The sequence below is a fragment of the Epargyreus clarus genome, unplaced genomic scaffold (assembly GCF_041222505.1).
Source record: "Epargyreus clarus isolate Ecla_fem2 unplaced genomic scaffold, WU_Ecla_fem_2.2 ptg000031l, whole genome shotgun sequence".
Taxonomy (NCBI): Eukaryota; Metazoa; Arthropoda; class Insecta; order Lepidoptera; family Hesperiidae; genus Epargyreus; species Epargyreus clarus.
In genome coordinates, this window is record NW_027332236.1 from 4603504 (window position 1) to 4625373 (window position 21870).

General features: G+C 36.8%; 1 protein-coding gene across 2 annotated transcripts in view; it reads left to right on the plus strand.

The window, feature by feature from the left end:
• siz (Brefeldin-resistant Arf-GEF family protein schizo) overlaps window positions 1–21870 on the plus strand; it is a 219023-nt gene that overhangs the window by 76720 nt on the left and 120433 nt on the right. For both annotated transcript variants that reach the window (XM_073090015.1, XM_073090014.1), the window contains one exon: window positions 21425–21758. In XM_073090015.1, the coding sequence (XP_072946116.1) occupies window positions 21610–21758 (149 nt within the window). In that variant the 5' untranslated portion in view covers window positions 21425–21609. The remainder of the gene's footprint in view (window positions 1–21424; window positions 21759–21870) is intronic.

Consider the following 21870-nt stretch of genomic DNA (forward strand, 5'->3'; position numbering starts at 1 on the left):
GCTTTTGCATTTTTTTTTTCAATTATTTAGTCTGACCCTCTGTTTGGACCTAAGTAAGACTGTCGAACAGTGTACTGGGTTCCCACTGTTAGAATTTTTTCCAGAAATATATCGAAGATGCCTCCGTAACCATGCAAATCCTTTCAATACGAACCGAAGTAGTCGTACAAGTACCTAAGAATATTAAGTAATTGTTATCAAACATAATTATTTTATCTCTTCTATTAAATTATTTCAAGTTTTAATGACCTTTTTCGCAGTTTGTCAGAATTAATTCTACACCAATTGATCTCAGCCGATTGTGCTGTAATTTTATAATTGTGCTGAGGTACACATTTACTTTGGATAACAATGCATGATTAGTGACGTCATAAATGTATTGTGGCGGACGCTCTAATAATGGGGAAACATTATTTTTTTTTAAACAAATCTGCCTATTAGCATAGTACAATTTTACTATGCTATTAATATATCGCGCTCTCTTTTGTTTTAAAACAACTACCAAAAAAATATTCGTCAAAGGGGAAATGAGTGTTGCATATTTTATGAGAATCGAAAGCCCCATATCCTAAATTCTATGGACACCTCCCCTCACACTATAAAGCACCCATCCACGCAATCGTTAATGAGTCATGGGGAAAATGACAATCGATAGTCATACACCATGACAATACAAAAAATATTGGGCAACGTATGTACCTGTATAGAATTTTTATCAGTTTTACATTTGGCTTGTATGGTAACATATAGGCGAACCACGAAGAGTAAGTTTCGGATACACTTATACTAGGCATTCCTACTTACCTCTCAAGCTACTCATCTAAGGCCGATTTTCTTTACAATATACAAGTAGTAGTCCATCATGCAGTCCATCTGATAGTAAGTGGTTACTGTCGCCCATGGACCAACCACAGGTAACCCATAGCGGCGCTGTATCTGGGTACTCAACTGACCTGCAAAAAGTATCGTAAAAAGTATATCTCCCTTACCACACCTTTGAAACCAGAACACAGTAGCACTTAACACTGCTGTTATAAGACAGAAATAAGTGTGTCGGTGGTGCTGACAGAATCGAACCACGGAGGGTTCAACCAGCTACAAAATTCAATTTTCAGATTAAACCCCAATATTGGTAATCCTTTTGATATTCTTGTGCTACATTAAATACCAGTGGATGTGATCATTTACCCATAAACCTGTATGCAACTTTACTACTTGACTTTTATAAAAAAGTAGACTGTACCAATGCGATAATTTTAGTCCATAAGAATTGTTAATTATAATTTAATAGTCGACATGCGAGGACGTCAAAACGGACAAGGATCGCAATCATATCAACTTGTCTCAATTACGTACAGGTTTCAAAAATCAAAAAGATAACTCAAGATACGAGTACATTTTAATTATAGCATCCTCTTTTGCTATACATATTCTACTAACGGTTACAGATACATCCGGTAAACAATCCGTATTGGAGCAGTGTGGTACAGTGTACTCCAGTTATAAGTTTTGTAATAAACCCCAAATAAGATGAAATTCCTAAGATCAGCCTTTTTTGTTTTACGAACCTTCAAAATGTACCCGACGACGTGGGAGCAACGCCGGGTTATGTGGGATTTTTACCGCACTAAACCCCCCACGAGGTGGCCATCCTCAGCGCTTGTTGGAGAACTCCGGGATCTCGGAAAACGACCGGAGTCCTCCGAGCGCGATGCCCCAATCGGGCTCTTCCCTGGAGGAGCAGTTTACGCTCCTCCCACACACCTGGTGTTTACAACGGTGTGCGGCCACACACACCGTCGTCCTTCCCGGGGTTACTTGCTGGACGGTTCGAGCTCCCACTCTTGCCGCTCGCAACCCCAGAAGCCCCCTTTTGAGTCCCTTTTAGTCCTTGAACCACAGAGTCTTCTACCACGTACTTACAATAGATTAACAGTAAACCGCGTACTAAGTAAAAGTTAAAAATTGAATGATTAAGCTATGTTTATTTTATGATAAAATCTTAGTAGAATAAAGTTACAGAGCTTGTAAATACCATATGAGGCGATTATTTATGGCACCTGGCAGCACCGCTGTTTAATGATTATCATATCAGTAAACACCTGCCAATTTATTCTAAAGCTTGTAAACGGGTTTGAGAATAATTTCAAACGGAAATATAATCATAGGATTGACAATTGTCTGTTATATGCAAATTAGTCAAACTGCATGTAAATATTTACGTATAAAAATAATGAGAAGAAATTGCTTGACTTGAGTAATACTATAAAGTAAAAAATCTATATATTCAACGTTAATATATGTAGTGTTGATTTAATATTGAAGCTTACTAAATTATTACGGAACTCTTCATTGCGCGTGGTCCATCGCGCTTGACCGTAACTTTGCTGTAAATATCGTAATGATTCAAAATCCTTTTGAGTGTACTACCTACACACTCACACACACACGCACACACACACACACACACACACACACACACACACAAAGACTAAAGACACCCAGAAATAAATTTAAACTCAAAATTGAGAAACCAATCCTTATAAAAGTCCTCAACTTTACTTAAGTCGCATCAAAATCGTTTTAGCCGTTCTTCACAATTAGCCCTTTAATAAAAAGACGCTAATTTCATTTGTTTACATATCTGCTTTTATGAAATGATTGTTATCCTGATGTATTATATCCAGTATGTACTTATGTTTAAAACAGACAGACACTCCATTTCTATTTATATATAGATCAAAGGACTTAGTATGTAGATAGTGCGTAGTATTAGTAATTCGTTACCCGTATTCCTTTTATCTGTCTCTTTGTATGTCAGAACAGGTTGGGAGATCTTATCAGGGTTTTAACTCTGTACAGGTTTGTTCCACTTAGGTCACTTGGATATTGTGAATTCTAAAAGAGATTTTTTAAATAAGGAAATTTATAGTTTCTCTCGCCAGGCTATATGATCATGCTCTAAGAGTGGCCGATTTTTGTAGTAGTGATAAGTTGTTTGGTAGACTTCACCTACTTTTGAGATATATGATTCTAGGTATGTAGGTTTCCATATCTTTACATGACTTTGTTGATGTTCAGTAAATTAAGTAAGGTAACTGAGTGATTGCTGAATTTCTTACCACTGCACTATTCGTTCTGACTGTCCAAATACCGGTTTGATATGCGGGTTCTGGATTCGAGATCAGGTCAGACAAATATCTGAATGAACTGTTTCCCGCTATTTTTACATTTAGTATAATTTATTAACATTGTGTGAGTCCATGACATGACATCACGTTGCCTTGCCAACTTAAAGTGAAGTCATCGAGCCATCTAGCGAAAAGCAGAACTTAGCTGTCCTCACTAGTTTATCATTTACTAGCTGACCCGGCAAACTTTGTACCGCCTCAAAATCTATTTATAAAATATATTTCATATAAAATATAGCCTATGTTACTCGTGGATAATGTAGCTTTTGAATGGTGAAAGAATTTTTAAAATCGGTCCAGTAGTTTTTGAGCCTATTCATTACAATCAATGAAACAAACAAAGTTTTCCTCTTTATAATCTTAGTATAGATTGACGACAAGTGGAACAAACTCCTCGCATCGCGAGTTAAACTTAAACTTGGTTATGCGACGCGATGAACTTCGCAGGTTGACTGACCGTGCCGCCCACGCGTCCCTTGACATTGTTCAAAAAGTTTATTTTTGAAAAATACAAGGTATTATGTTTTTGCACTTTGATGAGGAAATTCGTAAAGCAATACTGGTTGGTAAGTTAGTCCGCTTCTGGATTGAAGAGTCCGAGGTTCAAATCTCAGGCAACTCTTTCAATGTTATGGGCGTATTAGAAATTAATTATCTTAAGCTTAAATGGCGAAGGAAGATATCGAGAGGTAACCTGAGAGATCTAAAAAATAAAGTTTTCAAACGTATGTGAAGTCTACCAATACGCTTAAACCTTCTCATTCATAGAGGACACCCGTGCCCAGCAGTGGGACTTTAATGTATTGATGATGATGATGATGATGACAGAAATTCGTTAATTTACTTAAATGTTAAAGGTGGTAGCAGTCTTCAATGCCGCAAACACTACCGCCAATTATCAAAGGTTCACACATGCGAGTGTCAACATGACCTTACGGTACTTGTCCTTGGCCGTAGAACTCCGATCTTTTAACGGGTCGATGACACATCCATTGTCCAATATACATGGGTTAAAATGAATACATGACATAAGGTATCCTTAGCTACTTCTCCTAAATGGGCATTCGGCAATCCGGAAATTTCATAGAATTTTGACACAACTTTTTTTTCGCCAATTGCATACCATTTCTACATGGAACTTTTTACCTAGCTTGCCGACACCTAATAAATGAATAAAAATTAAAATCATTAAACACCTCATTTTCCAAATGTAAACGAGAAAGAAAATTTAAACGCGCCGTACAAAACAGACAAAACAAAAGAGTAGGAATTTTAAATAATTAAAAAATAAACGCCGTATCATGTCGGGGAAACGGAATCCGTTAGCGCTAATTGAGGGATATTTCGGTCTTCGGAGGAGGGTGTGGGAGGGGGAGTGAGCATGGGATGTCTATGGATGCTAAAAGGTTATAAATGTACATGGATGGTTGTGATCCTTTTTTGTCTGACCTTTTTTGCTTGACCCAGGTGTGAAGTCTTCCCTCATCCGGAGGAGACCTGGAGTCTCCAACATGATACTTTTATATGGAAACTGGTTAGTTTGATATTTTTTGTATGTTATAAGCGTTTCTTTAATAAGAATTTGAATATGCAAATGCAGAATCAGTTCCAACTTAGACTTTAGATCTCTGGGCCGTCGTAAACGCACTGTAAGTCAACTTCAGGTATAAAATATTTTAATTTGATTAAATATGACATGGAAGACAATTGCAACATCATATGTAACTTATGACAACAAGTTACAACTTACAAGCAATGACAGCTTAGTGATATACCTGCGCACTGGGGGTCCGGGATTTAAATCCCTAGCTGATCTTCTCAATTATTTGCGGTGTTGAAATTAATTAATACTTTAACCGATACGGGAGATATTGCGAGGAATCCTTCATGCCAAAATCCATGCCATGCTTCAGAAATCTTTAAAAAAAGTTCTCAAAAGTCTATCAATCCGCATTCGGTTAGCGTTATGAAATAAGTAATGCCCTATTCATTATGAGGGGACCTGGGTCCAAAATTGGGACAATGAAGGTTTAATAATCATTTGATTGCGTACATGAACGAATTAAAATTGATTTCAATCTCGTTTAACGATAAAATTATTCGCAACCTCGTAAAATATTCGTATTGCGAAACTCAAAAAAATTAAACAATCAACTCGAGTTATTTTTACGAGGAAAAGTTTATTTTAACGAGATGAAACAACATTTTCGTAATGTTCCTCAAAGAGGCTTTTGGTTATGTTTTGCTTTTGAGATTTTTGATGAAAAATATTTAATTCGAACTAACTTAATTTAACCAAGGAAAGACTGACTTATATATGAGGCAACAATCTTATTTCTTAGGAGTGATAAAATGCAGAAGGGTTCTACCTGCGCTACCTTCTAGCGCTGCTGTGTTCTGGTTTGAAGGGTGTGGTAAGGGAGACATACTTTTCCGAGGCATTACAGCTTAGTCCTCAGGGGTAGGGTCCTCAGAAAGGATATACTCCTGATTACAGATGTACATGGGCGGCAGTAGCCACTCATCAGGTGGAAAACTGCAAGCTCGTCTGTTACTCCTATATTATAAAAAAAAAACTGAATTTGATCACGATCACTGTTCCATATTAAGTGGTCACAGGTGTACATGAGTTGCAGTGACCGTTTACCATCAAGTCGGGTGGTTGGCTACTTTGATACTATAAAAAATATATGCACCGAATAGATAATCTCTTCCTTTGGGAAGTCGGTTAAAAAAAGATAAGTAGAGATGTTTTCAATCGGGTCAATATTGTTGCCCTCTTAGACACGCCATACAGCCCAAGCGACTTGATGGATCTTTACGTTTGAGTATGAGGTGTCGTTGAATTCGCCTAAATCTTATATATAAAATGCTCGTGTCACAATGTTAGTTACCGTACTCCTCCGAAACGGCTTAACCGATTTTCACCAATTGTATATGCATATTCAGTAGGTCTGAGTATCGGCTACTATCTATTTTTCATACCCGATTATAAGTGATAACGGTTGTTCACCCTTAACATTTTTTTATTCATATGGCAACACAACGATTGCCGGGTCAGCTAGTAGACTATACTTTTTACTCCACCTAGGATGTTTTTGTTTCTGCAATAATTAACAGAACACTTTTATTATAAGAACGGTCCGTGGTAACCGCTAGGTTTACTTGCACGGTGCGTATTTACTTACCTATAGGTAGCGAATCGTTTAAGTCCATGATTGCCAAATTTCCTCATTAATCAATCCAACAGCGTTACACCAAGATGGGCAAGTGGCCCTTTGTGCCGAAATGTACATTACGTATTCATAGCGCCATTGTGTTCTATGCCGACATGGCCTCCGATGTTTCTATTGTAACAATGTGGATTATTTATTGGCACCTAGCTAGTTTCGTGACTGACTATATACGTTGTAGAGTTGGTAGAAGCAGGTAGTACAGTTGGACCGAAAAGGTACCGCCGCCACAGTTACTTCTAGCGTGAACTCAGTTCGTCTAGCGTCTTGCGTTACAGTCGGAGGTCGAGGCAGCGTAGTCTTCAGGAGTGGCAATACATTTGTGATCGGCTTCAAGTAGAACTATGCAGAGTTAGTTAAAAGATGTCCATGTGCTGCAGATATGTCTTACTATTAAATTGATCGAGTATGCTCGTTAGACCTAAAAATAGTCTACTATTTTTATTTTTGGTCTACTTTACACCAGAATTAAATTATGATAGCTTTGTTTGTGTCGTCCTCATGAACTATACACGTGCCGTTTCTAGTTTCAATTGTCCAGTGTAAGAGGGAAAATCGGTTTTAGGCATTGAACCTGAGACACCATAACGAAAGACAAGTACCACTGAGCCATGCCATGTTACTGACGGTTGCAGAGATAAATCGCAGTCATCGGTATGCCGCGCGGGTAAAGTGAAAACGCTACGTATTAGGAATGCGAGTAAAAGTGTGTATCCCGCTTGTGGTGACATTGTAGCCATGACACTCGTACTTTCGGGACAGTTAATCTCGGAATCAATACAATTTTGAAGGTGGTAGAACCCTTTGTGGTTCGACTCCGGCGGCACCACCGCCACACCTATTTCAACCTAATAACAGCAGTGTTAAGCGCTGCTGTGTTCCGGTTTGAAGGGTGTGGTAAGGGAGACAGACTTTTCCGAGGCATTCCAGCTTAGTCCTCAGGGGTAGCGGCGCATCTGTGGCCGACCTCAGGTAGGAATATCTAATCCTATCTGGGGTTGATTACAGATGTCCATGGGCGGCAGTAGCCACTTACCATCAGGTGGACTGCATGCTCGTCTGCTACTCTTATATTATAAAAAAAAAAAAAAAAAATTTGTTACACCCTTTATTAAAAAAATTGGAGATTTAGAGGATGATTATATTAAAATAATAAAATTATAGAGAGAAAAGCAGGTATTTTTATTATTACAAAATTTAATTCAACTTGCTTCGTTAGTTATTATGGCGGACTAATTATTTTTATGCAACCCCGTAGGTTGTATGGATATAGAAATGTAGCATAAATTTATTATTTTTTTCACCCACTTTCCGACGTCCAAGATTGTACAATAATATGTAAATTAATTCCCATAAAATGTATACTAATATCCATTTAATTCAATTAATCCATTTGCAAGTGTCGTAGTCACTGCGAAACTGCGGTAGCGGAGAGAAACTGTTGACAAATACTAATCGTAGTAGCAGCAAGTATAACACTAATAGTATAAAGTCTATTTACCTTATGTTTATTTCGTATTTAAGTGACTTCGACATCTGAACTTGACATACGGCCATGCTCCATTCTCCAAGTAATCTCTTAGGCGATCTAACTTTATCAGACTAAGTCTAAGTATGATAAGCGATTATAGCTCAGTGGTTGATAGATGGCCTCAATCGGAGGTCCAAATTTCAGGTCCAATGTGCGTATTAGAAATTATTTATCACTTTTTTTTTCACGGCATAGTAAAATCTCGTAAGGAAACTTACACGCCTGAGAATCCTTTAAAAAAAGTTCTCAAAGGGTTGTGAAGTCTACTAATTCGCACTTGAGTAGCGCGGTGGACTCTGACCAAAACATCTCCCACTTCGAGTGGAAACCCATGCGCAGCAGTAGGACACTCATGGGAATAAAACGACAACATTCTTTCTTTACATAAAAAATATAATATTCTTCTATGTAAGTGCTTGCATTGCACGACTCATGATGCGAAGCATCAGAGAGTGCTTTACGATCGAAAAATGTTTTTCGCTTCATTTTGGCGGCTATTTTTATTATTATAGCCTTGATAGTTCACGGAATCAAGATATTTTGCATACTATTGTCGAGATAATTTAATGGAGATTAATTCCATACTTTTTAAAAATTGATTTACTGCAATAGAATTGGAAAAAACACCAAAATAGGTCAAAAAATTTTCCTATCCGTCATGTGTGAAACCTGAAAACACTGTAACTTGTGAAAAAATCCATCATTTGAGTTAATTTTTTTTTTTTTAATTCTAATCGACGATTGTAGGTCACTGAATGCGAATGATTAATTAATTCAGTGTCGTTTAATTGCAATTAATAAAAAACGAAAACTACAAGACTGTATATCTATAGATATTATGTACATTTATTCCACCAGGGGCGCTTGTGCAGTACCTTCTTCCTACTACAGCTGTTTTTTCGGCAATAAATTTTGAACGACTTAAGTTTTTTTTTTTTTTTTTTTATATTTCATAATTAAATGAGCATTATGAGTCGTGCACTTTTGGATTTTCCAAACTTTCTTTACTTATATATACTTAATTATGACGAGTTTAGGTAACAATTGTAACATACATTGTTCTCTCTACGCCGTCTCGTGACTCTGACGCAAATCACAAGACCAGTACAGTAACCGCTGGTATTAAATTACATGATATATTACATATTGTATTTATGATACGTAGTAATTATTCGTGAGGTGGTAGATTTATTGTTTTTTTATGATACTTTCTCCCTTTAAGCAGCAGTGTCTGTGCCGTTCTTTTGGAGGGTGTAGACTTTTAAGATCGAAGTAGGAAATCTAAAGTCTGTAATCCACCGGTGGTAAGTGGTCACTGCCACCAATGGGCATCTGTACTAAACACCATATAGAATGCATTTCCAACTCCTTAAGATGGAGGTGCTCGCCTCATACGTAAATCAGCCGGCATTCATATTCTTTCATCAAAACGCATAACCTTCCTGGTTGCCATAGTGGTTCTACTACCGTTCGAGTAGCCTTAGAAATATGTAGCTTCCACCAAGGTGGTAGAACCCTTTGTGGTTCGACTCCGGCGGCACCACCGCCACACCTATTTCTGCCTAATAATAGCAGTGTTAAGCGTTGCTGTGTTCTGGTTTGAAGGGTGTGGTAAGGGAGACATACTTTTCCGCGGCGTTCCAGCTTAGCCCTCAGGGCTAACGATGCATCTGTGGCCGACTTCAAGTAGGAATATCTAATCATATCTGGGGTTGATTACAGCTGTCCATGGGCGGCAATAGCCACTTACCATCAGGTGGACTGCATGTTCGACTACTACTCCCATATTATAAAAAAAAATATGAAATTGATTGTCACAGTACTCACCGTACAAGTAATTGCATTAACGTAGGATCATCGTATGGTTTGTTTTTCGTTTTCACTTTACATCGCGATGACGCGACCCGCGTGTCATAGTCACCATATCGGTCTCCCAGAATGAACCGGATTTGATACCTAATACTGTTATCATAATAATATCTCAATACCTAGGACCTAGGCTACATTATTATATAAATAACCCTTTTATTTTACGCGTGTGCATACAAATAATTGGGGAACATAGGGACGTCCGCTTATTGGATTTTGGATGACGTCACTTATATCATTTATTGCTATTCAAACCAAACATGTATGCAAAATTTCAGCTCGATTGGTTCGGGTTGTATGGTTTAATGGGATCTTCTTAAGCCTGATACCTGACCTTCTGGGGGAAAGACCGAGTTATGTGAAATTTGTACTCACTAAAACCCCCTCGGCGGCCTCACTACGCATAAACAGAGAAGCCTCAAAATTGAACGCACCAGTGCTTCCCCAGCGTGATGCGTTTAGGCCCTCCTCGGAGCGATTTGTCCCTTGCACTACAAAACCACCAATTTGTGACCACAACAAATTATCGCCATCTCCATGTCGCAGAAGTCAACGACCAGAGGCCCCACTCTGATCGCTTGCGACTTCGACATACATACCTTCAAACCCACCCTTACCCTATACCCTTCGCAGTCGGGTAGAAAAGCTTGTAACAATAAATAATACCTCTATTTTTATTTTATTCGTGTCTTTGATATTTTTATTATCTTAATTAAATCACCCTTATCCCTTTATATATAGAAAACCTCGTTTTCATTAACTATGTTAATCTACTTGGCCTGAAGGATAAACGCTGAAAGAATAATATATTAAGTTTGAATTGTTAATATTTAGCTATTTTTTTACTCTTTGAAGAATAACAATTCTAAGTCTACTATTTCAGTATGATTTTGATATACTTAAAATTTGGTATTATTTTTTGGAAAAAGGAGAAGGCAGTAAAAACACAGTTTTTAGATAATTTATCTAATTGTAAGACAAAACAATCGCACATTTTTTGTCTATACTTTCGAATTAAGTTGTGATGGACACTAAGGAAGTCGCATTTAAAAATAGTACTAGTATTCTATAAAATAGGTAACTTTCACTCGATATATTTTTTTCGTTAGTACTTTTTATGATCATACTACCTTTAGTCTGAGTGAAAGCGATATAAAATCTCCGTTTGTAAACAGCCGTACCGTCGCCCATAAACGCCTGAAAATTAACGGCGGTCTAAGCTCTTGTCTTATCACAAACCTTAAGCTATATCAAGCACTAGTAGTGCCAGAGGCTTCGTCCGAGTTTTACAAAATAACATAACACTGAAAGTCAGTACCGTGATTGGAATAATAGTGACGTCATCTGTCGAAAATTGGTCGTACCACCTCAGAAAGCTTCGTGGGCTCATGCACAACAACTTTGCTAAAGATCATCACTGATTCATCACATGGTCAAATACATAGTTTACAATTCATACAATGTCTGTCAAAATATATCCATCTTATCGTACCTCGCATGATATTGGTATTAAAATTTGTTTTTCAATCTTTGTGTATGGGCGAATTTTGGTATCAACTTAAATATATTTTGACGAGAATTGTAAAAAAACGGCTTCTCCAAAAGTATCGGAGCCTTGTAAAAAACGATACACATTAAGCCTGAATTTTTAACAGTCACGTAAAACACTATTCAATCTTCAATTAAACATTTTTTTTTTATATTTAATTTATAGACATGGGTATTTGAGACATAGCTGATAATATTTTATCGCTTATCACTTTTGATAAAGCGAGGCCCTAAAGTCCCAGCCGGCTACAACAATCTTGGTGGCGAGTAACGATTCAAGTAATTAATTGGGCTAATCGTGGAATAGGCTACGGGACTTTGTACAATGATTGGGCGTAGAACGTAAACTTTAACGTTTAAAATATAAGATATATAATATTTTGTTTAGCGAGTCGATATTATTAGGTAACAATTTCTATAATTAGAATGGTGCTAACTAGTTTGATTTGATTTGTCCCTGTAGTTCCGGGACTAGAATAGGGTTACGGTATCCCCTGCCTGTCATTAGAGGCGATTAAAAGGGGGCTTCCGGGGTTGCGTGCGGCAAGAGTGGGCGAGCTCGAACCGTCCAGTATGCTACCCCGGGAAGGAGGGCGGTATGTGTGGTCGCATACCGTCGTAATCACCAGATGTTGTGGGAGGAGCGAACGCTCCCCTAGGGCAGAGCCCGATCCGGGGCTCGCGCTTGGAGGACTCCGGTTGTGTTCCGTTGGAGATCCCGGTGTTCTCCAACAAGCGCCGAGGACGGCCACCGGGGGGTTTTAGTGCGGTAAAAATCCCACATAACCCGACGTCGCTCCTACGTCGTCGGGTACCTTTTGAAGGTTTCCCCCTCGAAAAGAAAAAAAAAATGATTTGATTGGGAAGGTACTACCACCACATCTATTTCTAGTGTGAAGCAGTTCTTGCGTTTTAGTGGAAGGTTGAAATCGACTCATACATTTGAGGTGACTATCTTCATTCCCAGGAGTGGCGACGTAACTGTCATCGGCTTTAGATAAAACCCTTTTTTTTAAGGTAATAGTTACAGATAGCCTGATAGCCTACTCCATATACAACAGGTTTACTGTAAAGATGATTACAGATGTGTTATCACGCCTAAAGACTGAGATGGTCACTTCGATAAGTCAGTTGGCATCGCAGCTTTAAGTCGAAACAGAAATAGTTGCTTATCATTGTAGATGAGTTATAATCTAGATAAAACTACACCAGACACGGGATTTGTATACAAAGATATATACAAGCATATTGTCCAAGAATTGTCTATCTATCATTAAGTGGTCATCGTATGTCATTCATGCCTGTAATCAACGTCAATCATTCATTAATTAATCTAAACAATGACCACATTCATTCTTAACACGACATGTTTATTAACTTTCGACACGAGGCACTTCAGAACTTCAGTACAGTACATGCTAAATAGAAATTCAAAGTACACATTCATTGAAACAGAAACAGAACAGAAACAGAAACGGTTCTGTTTCTGAATACAAATTTACAAGGAAATCAAATGAAGTTGTCGGAAACCAATTTCAACTACACAACATTTCTAATCTACGATCTCGGTCTGCGAACGACAGATCTAACGTTATGTAACTCTATGAACGTGCCGATTTACGTTCTAGCATTCACTGGAACTATAAAAGTTCGGGATTCCAGCCCGCTCCAATATTCCAGATTGGTTAACTGTGTTTACTTTGAGGGGATAGGTATAGAAGAATTGTAAGTGATATTTGCATTGACGACCCGCGTGGCGGGGCGGTCACCATACCGGTCTGACGCGCAAAGGGTTCCGGGTTCGATCCCCGGCCAGACACATATCTGAATGATGAATTTATGCATCTATTCTGGGTCTGGGTCTTTGTGTCTTCATCTTTGTGTGTGTCCATGGCACCCACGATACAGGGAATCCTAGTGTGGGGCTGTGAGTGTAGAAAGCGTTTATTGAGTCGCTAGTTCTATTTTTTTTATTAACTGGACATAATTGTTTAATTACTGGACACTAAGATCAGTCATTGCCTTAACGGTGAAGGAAAATATAGTGGGGAATCCTATACAAGTTCAGTTTATAATCTCGACGATGTGAAGTCTACCAACTGTATTTGGTTAGAGCCTCGTATTTCTAATTGTGATAACCAATTACGAGAGTCGCTAGAAATAGTTATTGATAAAACGAACTTAGTTTTATGTGAAGTTCTATCATAATTATGCGAGCTCCTCAATTCAATATTAATTCATTTTTTTTAATTTGATACCCAATTGCTTCCTTAGTGACAGGTTGGCATTAGCTTCATATTCTATTTTCGTGTCGCGGCCTCAACACGCAAAAAAGGTATACTGCTTTAAATATGGAGAAGAAACACAATTCATACTGCACGGAGGAAGCAGGCAAAATAAATTTGGGAACCTCTGGACTAAAGTAAGACTATGCTGTTCAGAACGAATGAAATGGTCTAATTTTTGATAGTCCATTTCAAATTTAATGTCTGACGGATGATGAAAGTTATTAATTGGGTTATGTTTTGGTACAAAAACGGGCGGGCAGTTCGTTTTTATGCGCTCATATACTTTTGTTTATCCTCTGTGCGTGTCGCAATAGTGGGATTGTGTGTAATATAGCAGTTGAAAGTAGAAACGAACATGCAGTCCATTTGAAGATTAATGGCTTCTACCGCACATGGGCATCCGTAATCAACCCCAGATAAGATAAGAGTTTCTCAAGTCGGCCACAGATGCGTTACTACCTCTGAAGACTAAGTTGGAACGTTGTTAAATTGGTTAGCATGGATGATATTAATGTACCTCAGTTAGTTTAATTGTATTTCATTGGTAATTTTAAGAGTCCTATCTTTTTACCATGTTAGGAGAAACTGTCCGTTTTTTAATAATATAAGAAAATTCCATGACGGTTACGGTAGACGCTTACTCGAATGACACCATTGATGTTAACTCTTGAAGAACAAATTTTAGCAAAATTATATCACGGACATTTATTTTCAAATAAGGACCACGTAAAAGTACTTATTATTATTTTTTAAGTGCTATATTGATAGTTGTACCTATATAAGATCCACAAGTAGAATGTTGTTTCCTGATTCTTTTATATAAATATTGAAGGTGGTAGAACCCTTTGTGGTTCGACTCCGGCGGCACCACCGCCACACCTATTTCTACCTAATAACAGCAGTGTTAGGCGCTGCTGTGTTCCGGTTTGAAGGGTGTGGTAAGGGAGACAGACTTTTCCGAGGCGTTCCAGCTTAGTCCTCAGGGGTAGCAGCGCATCTGTGGCTGACCTCAGGTAGGAATATCTAATCCTATCTGGGGTTGATTACAGATGTCCATGGGCGTAGCCACTTACCATAAGGTGGACTGCATGCTCGTCTGCTACTCCTATAATATATAAAAAAAAAAAAAATGTTAAGTGGAAAAACCACACAGCAGCATCAATAAAGAGATAATGTAGAGTAATAACATGTGCAACGCCTTCTGACGTAAGTAATGGAGTCATTAGTGTATTATCGCTTAAGGATTCAATAAATCCTTCCTTCCACCTTGCATTACGTTTTAATCGTCTTTTAAAAACTTTCCTTTTTTTTTTGAAAATTCACGAATTTAATGCTGATTCAAGTATATTTATATGACCTGCCTAATATTTTTGTACTAATACGTTTGTAGCCTTATTTACGTAGTAACTATTTACTAATCTGTGCTTTTATGCACATTCCTGAGGAAAGATTTACTTATTTTAGATTTAGAGATATTATTTCTTATAAAAATATAGTTTAACTAAAAATGAATACGAAGATATTCAGTTATATAAGCTTATATATCTATTATTTAAAAAGTTTTTATAAAGTTAGTATTTTATTCTGATATGATATTATGAGTACGATTCCTATTAACTGCGTAATATTTTTTCAAAGTTAAATAGAACAACGGGTTATCTAGGATTATATCTAGTTATCTATTTATATTATAATCATAGCGAAATTTTATGATGGTTTTAGTACGATATTACATTATAGGTACTCACCTATAATGTAATATCGTACTTCTTAATAAAATTATTTGAAATTAAAAATTCAATTCGCATTCAGTATATCTGAATAAAATAATATTAACAAACTTTAAATGTTTTATTATGTATGATATATTTATATATTATTTATTATTGATCGACACATAGTTTTCTAACGTCATTTATCTTGATCGAATTAAACGTGCGTAAGCGCCTAGTAGCGACATCTATCGATGTATTTATGTAACTAGATCAACGCATAGTGAGTATTGAGCGCGCGCGAGCATGTGTTAACGATTACATAGATCTTACCTAGATGGCGCTACTGATAGCTGATGTAATATAGTTATGACAACAATGATATTATGTATTATATTTTTTGGTCTTTTCTCACGTCTAAGTTGATAAATGTATTTTAAAAAAAAACATACAATAAAATATATATAATGTATGTTAATTAGAAGCTATTCATAACATTATTTTATAATAGCAATATAATATATGTTTTGCTTACTAAACTGATATACCATTTTTTTTTCTTTTTTTTTACGAGGGGGAAACCTTCAAAAGGTACCCTCGAGGCGGCTCGAGTTCCCACTCTTGCCACCCGCAACCCCGAAAGCCCCCTTTTAGTCGCCTCTTACGACAGGCAGGAGATACCGTAGTCCTATTCTACTCCCGAAACTACAGGGACAAACTGATATACCTACCTTATACTGAACTGGTATTAGGTATACCGTGGCAACGTTATTTTGATTACAACTCAAATTACTTTAAACAATAATAAACGTCATTGAATTAATTTATTTAATCACGAGTAATGCTTAATAAATTTGTGTTAACTGGATATAAATATTAATTTAAAACTAATTAAATATTAATAAACGAATAACATTAATCTGCATATAAAATATACGTAACGAATTGTGAACTAATAGCCAAAAAACAATATTGCCCAAATTTTTTTTAAATACTAGGTTTGAAGTTCGACTTTGTCTATTATACTTAACTTAGTAAAACAAAAATATTTTTCCCTATAAACGTTATATCCGCGATAATATAGGTACCCCATATTCTTCACTAGTATACAGGGTGAATCTCCATAAAGTGCACATATTGAAACAGGTAAAATTAAACTGCATTTTGTCGACAAAAAAAATAAAATAAATATTTTTTTTTTTTAATTTCTTTTATATTTTTTTTGTCGACAAAATGCGGTTTAATTTTACCTGTTTCAATATGTGCACTTTATGGAGATTCACCCTGTATAGGTATAGTCCGCGTAACACTACTAGTCCGTTATAAATATAGAAATGAATCGCGTCGCCATAGTCAATTGTATGACTACTACACCTGCTCGCAACAACATCAGAGCAGACAGCGTTTGGCGCGGACTATACTTTAACTTAAACAGAAGTCAGAAACATTTAAGTTTTATTTGTCGATTCTTCCCATTATATCATATTGGAAGAATTCCCCCCATCTATAAATCTCCTATAAGCCCACGAGTGGAGATCTAGTCCCAACTGTTCAAAGTGTGATATGTACTTCGTAATGATGTTTGCCACTTAAGTACATTTCTTCTTTACTGATTATCTGATCTTCGAATAAACTTGATGTCTTATGTCATACCTTGCTAATTCTAAGAGGTATGCAGATGATTCAAATTATGTAGCGACTTGCAAAATACATATGTATGTATGTATGGGAAACTGCATTTGATATTTTTATTGCCTTGTTTGGCAATGACATGAATATTGAATTAAAATATATGATATAATTTGCTTATAGATAAAAGCAGTGTTAGTATAACACTATGATGATATAATGGCAAGGAAAATTGCACTAAAACCAAAATTAACTAAAGTTACTAAAGTTACACCACCATAAAAAGTTTCATTTTTGTTCTATCACTATCTTAGGATAGATAGTTTCCAGTATTAGTACTGGAAACTAACCTGATTTAGTAGATATTCTGAAATGAAAAATGTAAGTTCAATTTATCAAAAAATAACTGCATCTTTTCACAGTTTGACGATAGATGGCGCTGTACAATAAAACTTACAATTCCGAGCAATTAGTTTTTAGTACTCACTTGTACACCGTTGACTTTACAACCCTCATTCGAAGGGTAAATTATCAGCGCCCAGGAAAAATAATAGGAACTCCCCCGTATGGGGTTACGTGCCTCTTTTAGTTAATTTAGTAACTGTATAGTGCGGGATAAGGGTTCTTGAGTATCTTGCTTTGCAAATGTAATGTTTTAGAAACTTTGTGTATTTTCTATCTGTACGCTTACTGAGCGCATTGTTGTTATAATATGTGTACGAATGAATTACAAATATGACGTTGATCGAAATCGTTACATTTTAAACTCATTGCCGTGTTTCTGAAGGCATAGATAATAATTAATAATTCGAAGGCTTTATGGGTGGTTGAAAAAAGGCAGCTTGGTTAGCTATCACTGTGGACTAAGTTAGAATGATTTATGAAGAATCCAGCCCTCAAGAGTTACAACGCGTATGTGGCTGACCTCAGATAGGACTCGTATCTCGGGTTGATTACAGATATCCATGTGCGCCACTAGCCACTTACAGCTTACTAGCGAGCCTAGTTACTTTTATATAATATCATTAAAACAAAATCACCCCTTAAAAATCTCAACATACTTTTCTACCCCTGTCCAAGCACGGATGTTCCCTATTTATAGAAAAACAACCTTAACATAATAACATACCCTTTTCCAATTATTTCAATATAATAAATACGAGTGGCTGTTCGGTTTTCGCGTGACGTAGGTTTTATTACCGGGAATCAGTCATATGCGGAATGTAAACATGAAGGATAATAGCAAATAAGGGAAACATTTTGTGTTTATAAAGGAGTGCGATGGGTTTTATTTGAGTTAGAAGTTGGTATGACATTCTCGAAATATTGGCGTGTGATTGCTTTTAAGAATGATGTTTTGATTTGTATATTTGTTGTAATTTTTACTTGAGAATTACTTAATTATTTACCCGTCGTGCACAATACTAGTTGTATTTATTTAAATTTTAAATAGTTTGCATTTTTTAAGTAAATTAATAGCAGTGATAGCCTAGTGGGTAAGAAACTCGGCCTCTCGATCGAGGTGTGCGAGGTTCAAATTCCAGGCACGCACCTCTGATTTTTCAAAGTTATGTGCGTATTATAAATTCATTATCACTTGCTTAAACGGTGAAGGAAAAAATCCTGAGAAAACCTGCACACTCGAGAGATTTATAAAAATTAAAAAAAAAATCGCAAAAGTATGTCTTGTCTACCAACACGCACTTGGCCAGCGCGGTGGACTATGGCCTAATCCTTCTCATTCTGAGAGGAGACCCGTGCCCAGCAGTGGAACAGTGATGGGTTGATGATGAAGTAACAAACGAGAATGCAGTATAATAGGTGGTAGAATATAGTTCGACTGCGGCACTAAGTGCCACATTGCCGCACCTATTTCTAATGTGAAGCATTGCCTGTGTTTCGATGAAAGAATGTGAATGCCACACTTATATATGAAACGCCTTTCTTAGTCTTAGGAGTGGCGACGTACCTTTGATTGACCTCAGGTAGAACCCGAGATAGAGGTAGAATATTACGTTTTTTTTTTAATACAATCCTAACCTAACCTCACCTAACCTAAACCTATATATAAATATGATAGCACTCGAACATAAGGTCGTATACGAACCGACTTGTAATTCTGCATACAGCAATGCGTCACTACTAATTGTAGCAGTCTGAAGGGGACATTATCACAAAGAACATTTTACTGACCTCGCACACGAAGCGAAATTCTATGAAATACTACATTTCAAAGAGCTATTTAATTACACGTCTATTATTAAACTATTATCTTAAATAAGCATGATGGTCTCTTCATTATCGACTAAATTAACGGATAGTCGTTCGTTAGTTCTTCTAATGATCAAGGTGAGACTTCAGGAAACTGAACCAAAATTAGTTTAGTATTGCAGTTGGTTTTGTAACTGATTTATTAGCTTGCAGTAAGTATTGCGTTTGTTTAACAGCAATACAAAATGTATCCTGTAAGTTTTAACTAAGTATACTACTTAAGTATTTGAGTACCAAGTTACTTAAGTATTTACTTTTTAGACATAATTATACAATGTACAATATGTTTGTACCACACATGGTTTACATAGTAGTCTTGAAGACGATATCTACGAATCTAGAGCTGTAACTATAAGTCGTTGTAGATTCAAGATTATTTTATCACTTAGGAAGACACGTAATTATATTTCAATGCAAGGAAAACCATTTAATTCAACATCGTCATAATAAGCATTTTTTTTATAATATAGGAGTAGTAGACGAGCATGCAGTCCACCTGATGGTAAGTGGCTACTGCCGCTCATTGACATCTGTAATCAACTCCAGATAAGATAAGATTCCCGGCACCCCTGAGGTGGACCACGGATGTGACGCTACCGCTGAGGATTAAAACTATATTCTGTACCTCAAAAACACAAAACACTACATGAAAATCGTACCTAATCATAAAAATAAATGTAAAAACGTGAGATTTCCGTTTCGTTAGACTTTGTAAAATGACAGTCCTTATTATTCATTCACGAGGCACCAGCTTCCGTGTCAGTTATCTTTGATATTAATCGTGTAATGCAAAACAATGGGAGCCGGAGTGGTTAATTATTGCGGCTGCTTTGCGACAACCTTTAGACTTTAAATAACCTAAAATAACATGTTTTTATACAGAAAACAGATTATTGATTTATGTCATCTATTTTTTTACGATATTATAATAGGAAACGAGCATTAAGTGCACCCAATAGTTTAACCCTAAATGAGATAGGAGTTCTAGTTCTACCCAAGGTCGGGTATTTGGTGCTTTCCTACCTCAGGAGAGTAAGATAAAATGCCTTTTGTAAATGTAATTGTTTAGCTATACCCTTCAAGCTTGAACCCAACAGAATATAACATTAAAATAGAACAAGACTTAGACTTACATTCAATGTCACAATCAATCCCATTCCTGAATATAACGCGGCATATAAAGAAGTTTTCTACATTATATTATTAAACTAGAACACTGTACCTAGTACCTACACATCACAAGTAACTAGTTGGGGCGGTGGAGTCACAAAGAATCATCATTAAAGTACTCGTTTTAGTGATACTTAGCCTAATTACGTAATTAGTAAAACATATGAGCGTCAGAGACATATTAACCCTACATACAACTCAAAGACAAAAATTTATACAAGTAAGTACTTCATACTTTTAATTTTGCCTAAAAGCATTCCTTTACTTACATTCTACGTATAATGGACACTAAATATCACGAAAACCGCACAAAACTCTAGTAATCCATTAGGCAGTTGTATGTTCTTATTTAGCACAAGAGGTCAAGCGGATTTAGGTCGGCCATTATTAAATTTAAATGATAGTGGCGAAGAATGATGGACGAAATGTGAATATCAAGTGGTCATACTAGAGATTTTCGTTTGAATTCAAAATTGCTCTAAAGTTCTGTATTACAATTGAAGTAATTATTCTCAGTTGATTGAATTCAGAAGGAAAACTTAAAATACCTACCTGACCATATGAAGATGGGAGAAGCCGTTATTATTTGACTTTGCAGGCACTGTCCAATATTTCTGCCTTATAACAACACTGTCAAACTGTGCCAAGTTTCGAGAACCTGCTCAAAGACGACATTAACACGAGGCGTGCTAACTTACTCTTCAGCCTAGATTAAAGATTTCTACGTCGTAAACAACAATAGGTTGATTAATAATAATAATGAAACATTACCCCATGCCCTATTCACAAAAACTACGAAGAGCCGAACTACACTATTTGCAGACAACAGGCAATAAACGGAACAATTTCTGTTATTTATGCCTCCGTATTAACATAGCTCTCATGCAGCAACTCGGCTCCTACTTTATGAAAATATTCCGAATTCCTATACCGACTACGCTACTCTTTAGTCCGTCCGTAACAGAATGATTTATTGTTTCAGATGCCTACCATGTAGCCTGAGCGCTATCGACTCCCGACAGTGAATAAAGGAATTCCCGTCCCTATCGGATAGCTGTGCGCGTGTGTGTAGATTCGAAGTTTAAAATGCGTGAACGTGATTGGTCCGCGCGTTTCGGTTACACGTGAAGTGATGTGTTGTGGTAGCGGATATCGATAGCCGTTGTGATGGCGACGATGGATCTTACGAACGAGGTGGTCCGGTTGCGGGCGGAACTGGAGAAGGTGTCCGCGGAGCGGGACATGCTGCTTTGCGAGGTCTCCTCCCTGAGGCGGGAGTTGGAGCTGAGCGAACTGAAGAATTTGCAGGATGACAGGTTAGTGATATTCTTTTCTTAGTTGGTTAGTTTTATAAAATAATAATAAATAGTCAAAACGAACATTGCGGATGACAGAAATACACAAAATAAATATGTTATGATGATCTTC